Below are 12454 nucleotides of genomic sequence, written 5' to 3' on the forward strand. Positions count from 1 at the left end.
GCTGTGCTTTTTCTTCTATTTGCTCAACAGAATAGGATGTAATCTGGGATATGTTTCTTTGGTGCTGTTCTGGTGCTGTGAATGATCCGATGTCTCTGACTGCAAAATCAGGAAAATACATGGGTTTTAAATGATGCCTGTGTTAAACATTTTGAATAGAACACTCTATACTGTTCCTCTGGTTATGACAGCTTGAGTTAGTGAATGGTGTGGTTGGTTGAATGTCAATCTTATTGCATCTACATTTTCTCTAAGGAGATAACCAATTATCTAATTTTCTCATCAGGAGGCACTTCAACATTGAAAATGCCAGCCTTTAGCAAAATCCGGAAAATCTGAATGCCCTTGATGGCTTGCATTGACACACACAGACACACACAGATACACACACACACACACACACACACACACACACATACATACACACACACACACACACACACACACACACAAATATAATCCAATCCTGTTTAATTGAATAAGCGGGAATTGGATTTCACTTGTGAATTTGAATTTCAAATGGTTGGTGGTGGCAAAATAAAAGCATTTTTCTGCTGACAGGGCTGTCCTCTGACAGAGTGATATCCTCATGGGACACCAGCACATACACATACAGGAAACAGCAGCTAATCAGGTAATCACTACAGTTTGTAATATCCTACACTGAACAAGGCAGCACATTTAATGCAGGATATTGCATGTTCTGTGATCAATTCCACCCTTTGCTCTAGGGTACTGACATGATATACAGACAGACCTTGAGATGAAGGGTCATTCCCTGCCTTTTATTCTCCTTTAGAGTGTTAGTTCTTGGTTTAGCCCTTCAATCAATCAAACAACAACATACAGTGGAGATGCCATGTAAATGGAAGGTCCATGCATCACACGTCATATCACCCCATATATTGTATGTGAAGCAACAACAAGGTAACGTAAATAATATTGATCTACGCAGCTGTTTGTTGTGGAGATGCGTTGTGTGATGATTTACAGTTGTGTTTGACCAGGAGGAACGGTGAAGGTGTCTCTAGGGGGGGGGGGGGGGGGGGGTGAGATGGCACCTGATCCTGCAGCCAACATGGCAGATGGGGTGCTATACTGCTATACTGTTGTCATGGAGGAAAACCTCTGCACACACTTGTTATGATTGGGGACGGGCCAGGGACTGGGGACTGGGGGGGAGGTGACAAGACATCACCATGGCAACACACCTCTGCTGATAGAGGTGATGTAATATTGCCCCACGTGATGATGGTACTATGTACTGAATCTCTCTGTGACTTGAAGGTGTGTGTGTGTGTGTGTGTGTGTGACACAGATTAGGCCTAGTCCTGGACTAAATCATATTTTCAATAGGAAATCTCAATTGATTACGCATTTTAGTCTAGGATTAGGTTAAATTGATGTCTGGTAGGGGCGCTTAGGTGGCGTAGCGGACAGCCTCGACCATGAAACCGCAGGGTTTCCGGTTCGATTCCAGCCGTGGACATATCCTGCATGTCATCCCTTCTCTCTCTCTCACCCATCCTTCCTGTCATAATCTCTACTATCTCTATCACAATAAAAAGAAAAATATGAGTGGGACTGCCACTCATATTTAAAAAAAAAATTTGATGTCTGGTAAACCAGCCCATTGAGTTTGAGCAGTAAAACGCCAAATCTTTAGAGAATGTTCAAACTGCTTCCTGACACACTGATGAAATGCCTCTCAAACAAAGTGTTTACTAGTGTTGTTACTATCAGGCCTCTTCTCTCTCTCTCTCTCTCTCTCTCTCTCTCTCTCTCTCTCTCTCTCTCTCTCTCTCTCTCTCTCTCTCTCTCTCTCTCTCTCTCAGCTGGACAGATGTGTTTCATTAGTGTCTCTATACAACAAAGGGGTGAAGAGCTGTGGATAAGTAGAGGCTTGTATAGTGAAAGTGCAGCGCCCCTCTGAGTAGTAGTTCTACCACAAGAGGGTGTCTGTGAGACTCTCAGAGTTCCTCCTTGACTGTCCTGCTCTTGGTGTCTGCTGTGTTTCAAAAACATCATTGCAACTCTATCAAATTAATTCAGACAAGGAAACCATTTCAATTATACACTTTATCAGAACTTTTTGAGGTAACAGGAACATGTCATAAATTGGAAATACATGTTAATGTGCAAATACATGTCATTGAGGGAACTGTGCAAAGCTGACTTGTCTGTCTGCTTAAAATATTGAGGGAATAATAGCAAAATGTCCTTCATCATTTAGAAATAACTCAAGTGAAAAAATCAAGTGTCTGAGCAGCATTTGAAAGGTAAGATGTAATGCAAAAAACAGATTAATCATTTGGAAGACTGAGAGAATGTTATATAGGTCACTGACAAGGAAACAATCTAGAGAATCTGTGTCCAGCTAACCTTAATGTTGGCCCACCTATTATAAAATGCAAATGACATTGCAACATTACAGTAATAATCACTTGGAATTAGTAGGTTCATGTCAACTCAACTCTAAAGAGTCAAAAGAGTTAAAGAAGTGAGAAACTTCTAAGCAACTGCTTCAAGTGGGATTATTCACGGTTGGCATTTGAATTGACTGCTGCCTTTCTCTTTCCTACAACTCAAAGTCAATACATCTGATCTAGGTTCAGACATCTCCAACCCTAATGCCATCACCAGTCCATATCGGAACGCTGAAACTGATTCAGGGACAGCGCTTGGGAGATTCATCAGCACCATTAGAAGGGGGACACTGCCATGGTCTCAGGCTGCAGCCTCACACCGCTGGCTGAAAAGAACCTCCACAACGTTGGGGTCCGCCAGGGTCGAGAGGTCGCCCAAGTCCGTCTCGTTCCGAGCGATCTGCCTCAGAACTCGCCTCATGATCTTTCCTGCAGGAGAATCGTTTAAGTCACAGTCGACGAAAAAAGCACATTATTTGCAATGGGAAAAAACTTGACCTTTCCTTCTCAAAGGATAACACTTACCAGAGCGAGTCTTGGGGAGTCCTGGAGCGTTCTGAATGAAGTCTGGTGTGGCAATTGGACCGATCTTTTCTCTCACTACAAATAAATGATCACATTTTTAAAAATCCATAATGAAAGCCATATGAAATGAAATCCTATCACAAGCACACCTCGTGGCCTACGAAATCTCATAACGACAGATGACGATTAGATAAAGATCCCTTTTTAGCGATTCAATCAATCGTAAACCCCACCTCGTCTCTTGAGCTCCTCCACCAGAGTGTGGTTGAACTCCCTGCAGTCTTTGAGGGTGACGAAGCAGTAGAGACACTCCCCCTTGACCGCGTGGGGCCGGCTGACCACTGCAGCCTCCGCCACTGCCCCGTGCTCCGTCAGAGCAGCCTCCACCTCCGCCGTGCTCATCAGATGACCTGTGGGACACAACGCTCAGGGTCACGTCACTGACAGTGATGGTTGTCTCTCCATTAGTCTAAGAAGAAAGGACAGCCCTGTCAGCAGAAAACTGCTTTTATTCTGCCCACCAACCACTTATTCAATTACAAATAGGGTTGGACTATTTGTGTGTGTGTGTGTGTGTGTGTGTGTGTGTGTGTGTGCGTGTGTGTGTGTGTGTGTGTGTGTACACAGTATGTGTGTGTGTGTGTGTGTGTGTATGTGTGTCTCAATACATCACTAGCAATATCCCAAAAGATTAAGAGTTATCTGACGCTATCACCAATACAATATTGTTTGAACAAATGAGTATGAGTTATACAGTAGCAGAGATACCAAGCATAACTCATAACATGTTGGAAGTGCAAGGTTCAGCCCTGACCTGACACGTTCAGCATGTCGTCTATCCTCCCTGTGATCCAGTAGTATCCATCCTGGTCCCGTCTACAGCCTGACCAACAACACACCAAGGCCATGTGATCGCTGAGGTCACCATCACAATATGTTCTTTTTTTTTTATCAATGTGACTGAATGAAGTCAGAAATGAACCCACCCAATGAAAGAGTGTTAGGGGGTGTTTGTAAGAAAACACTTGATAGGCTTACCGTCACCGGTCACGTAGAACCCAGGGAATTTCTTGAAGTAAATGTTCTCGAAGCGCTCCTGGTTTCCGTACACGGTACGCATAATGCCAGGCCAGGGTCGTCGGAACACCTGTAACGATATCAGTCCATGTCTCTTAGTTTACAGGTAGTTATCAACTGTTGAGAGTATAACACACAGTTAGTGTGTGAGTCTGTAGTAGAGTATTCCAAGATAGTAGGAATAGAAGAAAACACAAGAAAATAGACAACAAGAAATATAAATTCACCACACAGTCCTGCTCTGTACTTCATCCGGCTGTACCTACCAGATAGCCCTCAGCCTCGCCTTCCAGTTCCTCCCCGTGTTCGTTGAGAATGGCGGGCTCCACCCCAAAGAAGGGAAACGTCTGAAAGGTCAGAGGTTTTTCATATGACATTTTTTGAGACATTTGATCATTTGATGTTCTTTGTTCCATTTTTTTTTCTTTGTTTTCCAGGACTTCCCAATCAAAATCATTAGATTACATGGCGAATAAGGTTCGATAATGAGCTCTGTATCGGAACAACAGTATTTTGCATTGTTCACTTCATATATGTTCCAAAGTCTAACCAAATCCTACGGATCTATGGTGGCAAGTCAGCGATTCTAGTCACAGGTATATGAGACATATTACACTGGCATATGACAGCTTCTTAAGGAACCCTTGGCCCACCAGCCTTGCCTTGGAAGTACTAACTTTACGAGTGGATACATAGTGTAAGTAATGTTCAGTGAGAACGAAATGTTCAGTGAGAACGAAATCGTAAACGTCACAGTGCAAATACAGCAGGGATGAAAGAGGCCTTCGTGTAAATAATACGTCCAGCGCGATACGTTTCGGCATCAAGCCTTCTTCGGCACAGAGTATTACACTTTCTCAAACCAGACACATATTATAGAGGCTTTGTCACTTACTGCTGCGCCAGGCTTCAGGGGAGTAGCGGCGGGCAGGGCAGTTAAAACATGACCCCCCTGGAGGAGAGGTCAATAACACAGCAGGTCAGCAAACTTTAGCTTACCAGGACAAATAGACTTAACAACTGAAAATCATCCACTTCTGTATTTCTTGTTCTGTATTCCTTGTCTGATAAAAATAGATTGATTTATAGAACACCAGTTTGATGTTGATTTTGCAATGCCAATGTCCACTCTACAAAGAGAGGATATTGAGAAAGAGAGCCATTTCCAGGAGGCTGTTGCCTAATGCTGCTCACCGTCTCTGTCTGCCAAAACGTGTCGACCACGGGACACCTGCTCTGACCAACCACCTCGTGGTACCAATGCCAAGCCTCAGGGTTAATGGGTTCACCCACTGTACCCAGAATCCTCAGACTTGTCAGGTCGTACCTAGGAGAAAGGCCAGGGAGAGGAACGTGCTTGAAAGTTGTTGTTCTGATGCTCAGATCTAGGATCAGATTACAGCCCCAACAATGGCTATCTTGACCAATAAGGGGATCATGCGAAATGATCTGGCTCTGTATCAGTGGTAAGTAACAACCTCTACCTTCTCAAAGCAAAGCACTGCAGACACGACAGTTCAGGTTCACCAAGAGTGTTGTGTCTCTTATTATCCAATAGATGGCACTTGTAGTGCAGTGTAGGGTGGAATTACACTGCAAAGTAATGGGCCGGTTTTCACACACAAGGCGTAAGCCTAATCATAGACTAAAAATCCTCTTCAATGGAGACTTTATATTGAACGTCTGATTTCGTCCAGGACTAGGCTCAAGCCTTGTCTGTGAAACCGGCCCATTACGTTCACATCTGCACATTTTCCAATGCAAACACATGTTGACCATGAAACAAGCAGACTGAGACGGGGTGTTAAGAGAAGACTGGCGTCGTTGTGGAGAACAAAGGAGAAGGGAGGGAGGCACTGGACCACTGGGATGTCTGTCAGGAGGACGCTCTTACTTCTGCAGTGGTTCTGCTCCATACTTCATGAGCAGGCGAATGGCCGTCGGGGCCGTGTAGAACTTGGAGACTCTGTACTTCTCTATGATCTCCCAGAACCTGCCCACATGAGGGTGGACCGGGATACCCTCGAACTGAAGAACACACATAGAGACATGATAATCAGTACCTACTCAATACTTTGTGTGTTGCGTCTGATATGACGGAATGTCATTGAGAACTGCAAATCAACAATAACAACGACAGTCAATTACTGTGTACTCACAAGTACGCTAGTAGCTCCATTGGCTAGAGGCCCGTAGGTGATGTAGGAGTGTCCTGTGATCCAGCCGATGTCCGCTGTACACCAGTACACGTCGTCACGGTGATGATCAAAGACGTACTTGAACGTCAGCGAGGTGTAGAGCAGGTAGCCCGCGATGGTGTGGAGAACACCCTGTACCGTGCACAACCACAGGAACGCAAACGGTCACATTCTCCACTTCCACCTAGTCTGTGCCAGTGCCTTCCTCTCTCCCTCCTGTCTGTCTGTCTCTGTCTGTCTGTCTGTTTGTGTTGTGTGTGGGTGTGGCCTGCCAGCCTGCCAGCCTGCCTGCCCACACTACCCGCCTGCCCTACCTGCCTAGTCTACCTGCCCTGTCTGCCCAACCTCTCCCTCATGTGCCCCACCTGCCTGCCTACCTGCCAACCTGCCCTACCCCATATGCTGTTCCACCCTGCTTTTCCCTGTTCTCTGCCATTCCCTCATTAAATACCCTATTTACTTTATATACTGTACATGTCCTGACTTTTTCCACTGAAGAGGATTAGTCAACACTAACTGTATGATAACAGAAAAGCCACTCCCAAACTGCCAGGCAATGTGGACACCTGCCTGCGTGCGTGCGCGAGTGCGTGCGTGTGTGTGTCTGCGTGTGTGAGTATCTGTGTGTGTCCTACCTTAGGCTTGCCGGTGGAGCCGCTGGTATAGAGGATAAACAGGGGGTCTTCAGCGTCCAGCCATTCAGGCTCACACTCCTCAGAGGCTCCCCTCATGACATCATCCCACCACAGGTCACACTCGGCATCCCAGGGGGTCTGCCACCATCAGGAAGTAAACAGGTCAGATGACATCATCATCATTTGGACCAACCAATGATGACCACGTCATCAGAACACAGATAGCAGAGTCGATCTGTCAAATTGTTGTGATAACTGTATTATACTGTGTCTACCTGCAGTTTGTTGCATGCAGCCCCACTTTTAATCTTCAATGCTGGGTGTTTCACAACGAGACACCTGTTAACTGACTGTGACGCTCTAAGGAGAGAAGAGGGCGGATGTTATGGTCCCCTTTTGTTTTTGACATTTGCTACCGATAGCTGACAGTGGAACTGGGACTGGTATTAATAACCATTCATCACATTATTGTGCTTATACCCATCGTATGTCCCCTGCGATGGACATCAACAGATGGGGCTTTCCCCTGATGAGTCAGATTCATTCAGTTGCTCGGCAACACTTGCCTTGGAGAGAGAGCGCGTTGCTTTCTCTCAACGGTCCAGATAACATCTGATAACGTGTGCGTGCGTCTATGCAGAGTGTATCAGGGCTGTGACTCATATCACTGGGTTAGGTCTCATTACCAGTGGCTAATGTAAACAGCGGCAGTCATAAACGGGCAGGATACACGTAGCACTGTAAACAGGACCTACCTTTCTCTGCACTTCTCCAGAGCCTCATCTGCAATCTGTTTCAGGTTGATCAGCTTCTCGCCCCTGTACACACCATCTGGCGAGGCAGAGGAAGGAGGGAGAGAGGGGTGGGGTGGGGAGATATTGACATGTTCCGTTTTCAAACAGTTGGGGGACCCAAGCCCATACTTTAATTGCTTTACAACTTAAAGTGCCACAACTCATCACGCATGGCCCGTTGTCGTACCCGTAATAGTGGTTAAAGTCCACATAGGTAGAGTCATGTTAGCCACGTCTTACCTGCAGTCACCAGGATACTGCACTGGGAGTCCATGATCCTGTCACACAGGGACTCAGAGGAGAAGCCTGCAAACTGAACACACACAGAACACAGCAAATCAGCTCAGTGTATTTCATAGGGTGAGAAGAATAGTCATGAGTCATGAGTCATTTTTCCAGGGGAAGAACTTGATTGAGCAACACTCGTTTTTGGCAACGTTTTTTGGCATCGAATATCATTGTCACTAGGGTCTGTATGAACAAAGTTGTTTTCCAAACAGGCACTTTGGCACTAGATAAGATTAATAGTTCATCTCGTTTGACAGGAAATGTTTATATTATGACATAGACTGTGGACTCTACCCCAATAACAATACTTAGCAAATGCCACAGTGTATAAAGCAGTTCTATCATTTACCTTGTGTGAAAAAAGTGATGACTAGCAAATGCAATCACGTTACCCAAGAAAAGCAATAGGATAGTGGCAATAACCAAACAATCTCTGTAATTCTAATTTTGTGTTCACCTTCATGATGAACAACGATCCTCCGAATACAGCTGGACAATGGCTCAGGAGGAATGGTGTCACTTACGGTACCAGTCAAAAGTTTGGACAAACTTCCCCATTCGATCCCCCTTCAAATTAAAAATAGCCTTGGGCCCTTGATAAGAATTAACCTTGAGAGCACCTTGAGAGCACCCAGACAGTATTTATATATACTGCATCACTAACCTTTACATAGATATGTACGGTTGAAAGACTAAAATAGTATTTGACTCAAGTGAAATCATGCTTACTATGATCCCAATTCCGAATTGCATACTGACAGTTATAGTCTGACCTTTATTTCAACCCTTGGCTAGAAGAGCTGTGAACATTGGCTGGGTATGATTGAACCACTGGTGTGCAGGTGCTATCCCCCCTTGTTTTTCACAGACTGAATAGCTGAAAACTTTGCAAGAGAGGGGCAGACAAAACTGACAAGAGCAGGTAACTATGAGAATGCAGGTGTTTTTTCAGGTGAAGGTAGGGCAAGGAAACAAACACAAAGGTGTATGCAACTCCGGAGGAATGGGGAAAAACTAGCTTTCCTTATTATGGTGAGGTGGTGTTTGGAGGAATGTTCTTACCACAATGGAGTGAACAGCTCCTATCCTGGCGCATGCCAGCATGGTGTAGACAAGCTCTGGGATCATAGGTAGGTAGATGGCCACCCTGTCTCCTTTCCTCACACCTTTAGCATAAACAAAAGACAGAGGTTTTATAAAGGCTCTACAACACTTGTGAAGGGTGTATGTATGAAACTGTTCATGATCTAATTATACACTTCTTTGTATACTGTATGTTTTGTGTGGACCCCAGGAAGAGTAGCTGATGTTTGATCAGCTAATGGATCAAATCAAATAAAAAAAAATCGAATCACTAAGTGTAGTGTACAATCAAAAATCAAATCACTAAGTGTAGTGTACATGACAGGGCATAATTATGAAAGATACTGTATGTGGAAACGTGATATTTTTCTAATGTCATAGTGAAGAGGACTCCAGTCTGCACTGGGCACTTTACACCCTGCACTAAGCACCTTATTGTTGTACTGTATTGTTGTTTTGTTTGTATTGTGGACTATGTTTGTTGTGTGTGATACTACAGAGAGAGATGAGGCTGAAGAATGTCATTGTATTAATACATATGACAATAAACTTGAACTTGAACTTGAACTCTTACCCATCTGTTTGAGGACGTTTGCACACCGGCACACCTGGCTCAACAGCTGACTGTAGGTAATAGCCATGTGGTGATCAGGTGAGTTCCCTTCCCTGGAGGAACAATACATTTCTTTATTTTAATATGTATATGCATATATGTTTTTATTTAAATTTTAAATTTAGTTTATGGCATTTCTCCTTTTATTGGGATATAGACCGTAGAGACAGGAAGGATGGGTGAGAAAGGAGGGATGACATGCAAGATATGTCAAGGGTCGAAATCAAACCAGGAACCTTGTGCTATGGCCCCATGCAACCCACATACATCTTGTATACCCTAAAAACATACTTCACTTCAAATACAAGTCTCTTACCAGTCCACAGAAACAATAAAATAATAATAATCAAAACTATTACTTCATTGAATCCCCATTCTTCATATACGTAACCCGCTGTTTCCCTCATCATTCAACAGTGTAATGAACAATGAAGCAACATTTTCTGTGATTTCTAAGAGGAGAGAGATAGGGTGTTCCTGTTGTCATGTTCTGTCTGTCTGTATTAGGTTTGGATGCTTGTCAAGGTGTACGCTTGTACAGTTATGCAGCACAATGTTGCACAAGCCATCGACAAACCAGTCACACCATGGCAGTATGCCTGGTCAAAGCTGGCCTAGTCTGGGATTCTAGTTTGGGATAGATAGCCTTCCAAACTGGCATCAACTTGATACCAAGTCTGTAGACAGTGAATTAAAGTTATACTACCTAACATGGCATTCTATTACTATAAAAACAACAACATACACTTTTATTAACACCTATCCGAACAATGCAACAAATGGAACATGGAAGCAAAGTCTTGGCAATTGCAATTATTGCACCTGGCACCCTTTTTAAGTGAATTGGTGACAGGCTGGTGACAAGATAAAGTGTTTCTAGTCTTCGAAACTCACAGATATTACAGGCTCACTACAACTCATACCCTCATAAACAGTTAACAGTCACATCAATAGTTACTACGTTATTGAATGAGTTTTCAATGAATTTCATTACTCAAACTCAAACTCTTTGTTCCTGTGAGTAATGTGAAAGCTCTCCCTCACCTTTTTAGTTAATAGCTAACACCTTCCTGGTCAGACCCGCATGATCACAATGATCCTTGGCACTAGTAAGGAAATAGAGGCTCTATTTCTTGTGAAATTCACAAACCAATAGGCAGACACTATCTATGATATGCTTATTGTTGCTAACACCTTTATCCAAGGCCACTTACCATTAACACATATTTTGGGTAAATTCATATGACTCTAGTGTTACCATGTACCATGCACCAACCATTGTTGGTCTCTCTGAACCATCCAGTCAAGCTAACGTGACTAGTGAGGATTTTCTTCATGTTGAATCCTTTGAGTTTGATAAGACCATCTCACTGTGAGTTTTTTTGTTTGTTGTTGTTGTGATAATGTGGTTGGTGTGGTTGCGTGAAACAATAAGTACTTTGAAGAAATGTGATTAGTTTAACAGCTTTATCAATTTGGGAGTGATGAAATATCCATTGATAAGATGTTGAAACCAGATTGCATAAGTGCCTGTGTGTGCTGCTGAGCTCAGTATATGAATCCACGTCCCCCGCGGACAAACTGTGGGAACAGGTATTTCTTGTCTGTAAAGTTCTTAAGTCCACAGGGCAAATATCAATGACACCCATTCAAAGAGGTTAGCATACAGTCGATATACTGTACCAACAACTGCTTGAGTTCGGGCACTGTAGTTAATAAGAGACATGCTCTCTTAAGCTGGGGCACAATTATAGGGGTCTATAGTGTTCTGTAGTGTACAGGAGACAGCCCATTGACATTGACTGGAATACTTCACATAGCTTTGTCACACAGTCAGTATTTCATCAGGACATCCATTTACACAAAGTGAACCATGTCACCTTACCAGTAATATGCAACTTGTTCTCCCAGGTTCTTTTCTTGTATATTTCTGTCGAGGACATTGTAGCACATGTTGGTTTTGGCCCCCTCCATACATTTGATATAAACACTTCCTTTAGTCACATCAAAGTTATATTGTAGAATTGGTCCGGTTGGAGGTTTCTTCCAATAGAACTCTCCAGCAACCTCTTTCCAGAACACTGTAATTTAAGAAGATACACACACACATTTTTCTGTAATTTCATAGTTACTGCTTTCAGTGTCTCTCTGTCTCTGTCTCTGTCTCTGTCTCTGTCTCTGTCTCTGTCTCTGTCTCTGTCTCTGTCTCTGTCTCTGTCTCTGTCTCTGTCTCTCTCTCTCTCTCTCTCTCTCTCTCTCTCTCTCTCTCTCTCTCACACACACACACACACACACACACAAGCGCACACACACACACACACACACACACACACACACACACACACACACACACACCACACTCATGAAGGAAGCACACAGCTTCAATTCAATTTCAAGCATATACAATCCTAACTTGTTGACCTACCCTCTGGCTCTTCAATAGATCTTTTGTACAGAGCTAGATAGGAATTGAAATCAGGCACATGTGCATCCTTCTGCAGATCCTCAGGAGGATGATACACTTTCTCCTCAATGTGGCGAGATCCAGGGACAACCATTGTTGACAGACAGACAGACGTACACTACCAGAGTGAGAGAGGAAACTGGCTAATCCGGAATCTCACCACCACTGAGCTGACAACCCTCCAGAGGTAAGGAAGCTACAAGCCTTCAGACATTGGAGCAGTCCTTTGTGCCTGTGTATAGGACCCACCCATAATCCAAGGCTCTGTGTCATTTCCACAGTCTGCTTAGTGCCTAGGCACCCAATGAAATTACTAGTTTTGGCACTCCCACCTTTTCATTGGTCAAGCAA

General features: G+C 43.8%; 1 protein-coding gene across 1 annotated transcript; it reads right to left on the reverse strand.

Moving 5' to 3' along the window:
• Window positions 1–2070: 2070 nt before the first annotated feature.
• On the reverse strand, window positions 2071–12318 carry acss2l (acyl-CoA synthetase short chain family member 2 like). Its single transcript, XM_080546637.1, has 18 exons — window positions 12065–12318; window positions 11525–11720; window positions 9601–9692; window positions 9006–9109; window positions 7896–7968; window positions 7617–7692; window positions 7137–7221; window positions 6862–6999; window positions 6188–6358; window positions 5923–6056; window positions 5223–5355; window positions 4924–4980; window positions 4295–4375; window positions 3990–4098; window positions 3766–3834; window positions 3185–3361; window positions 2952–3026; window positions 2071–2855 (listed from the first exon to the last, which is right to left on the reverse strand). The coding sequence occupies exons 1-18, from the start codon at window positions 12195–12197 to the stop codon at window positions 2728–2730; spliced, it is 2031 nt and encodes a 676-aa protein (XP_080402763.1). The 5' UTR covers window positions 12198–12318; the 3' UTR covers window positions 2071–2727.
• Between the last annotated feature and the right edge of the window lie 136 nt (window positions 12319–12454).

Source organism: Nansenia antarctica (assembly GCF_963989245.1).
Source record: "Nansenia antarctica genome assembly, chromosome: 16".
NCBI lineage: Eukaryota > Metazoa > Chordata > Actinopteri > Argentiniformes > Microstomatidae > Nansenia > Nansenia antarctica.

What these genes read in the sequence shown, in the direction of transcription:
- acss2l (XM_080546637.1), bottom strand. Translation starts at nt 12,197, where the DNA reads ATGGTTGTCCCTGGATCTCGCCACATTGAGGAGAAAGTGTATCATCCT. An exon ending in GCTCCACCGGCAAGCCTAAG is followed by an intron (nt 6,359 to 6,861) that starts GTAGGACACACA and finishes TGCACGGTACAG; the next exon opens with GGTGTTCTCCACACCATCGC. An exon ending in GTTCTACGTGACCGGTGACG is followed by an intron (nt 3,835 to 3,989) that starts GTAAGCCTATCA and finishes GTTGTTGGTCAG; the next exon opens with GCTGTAGACGGGACCAGGAT.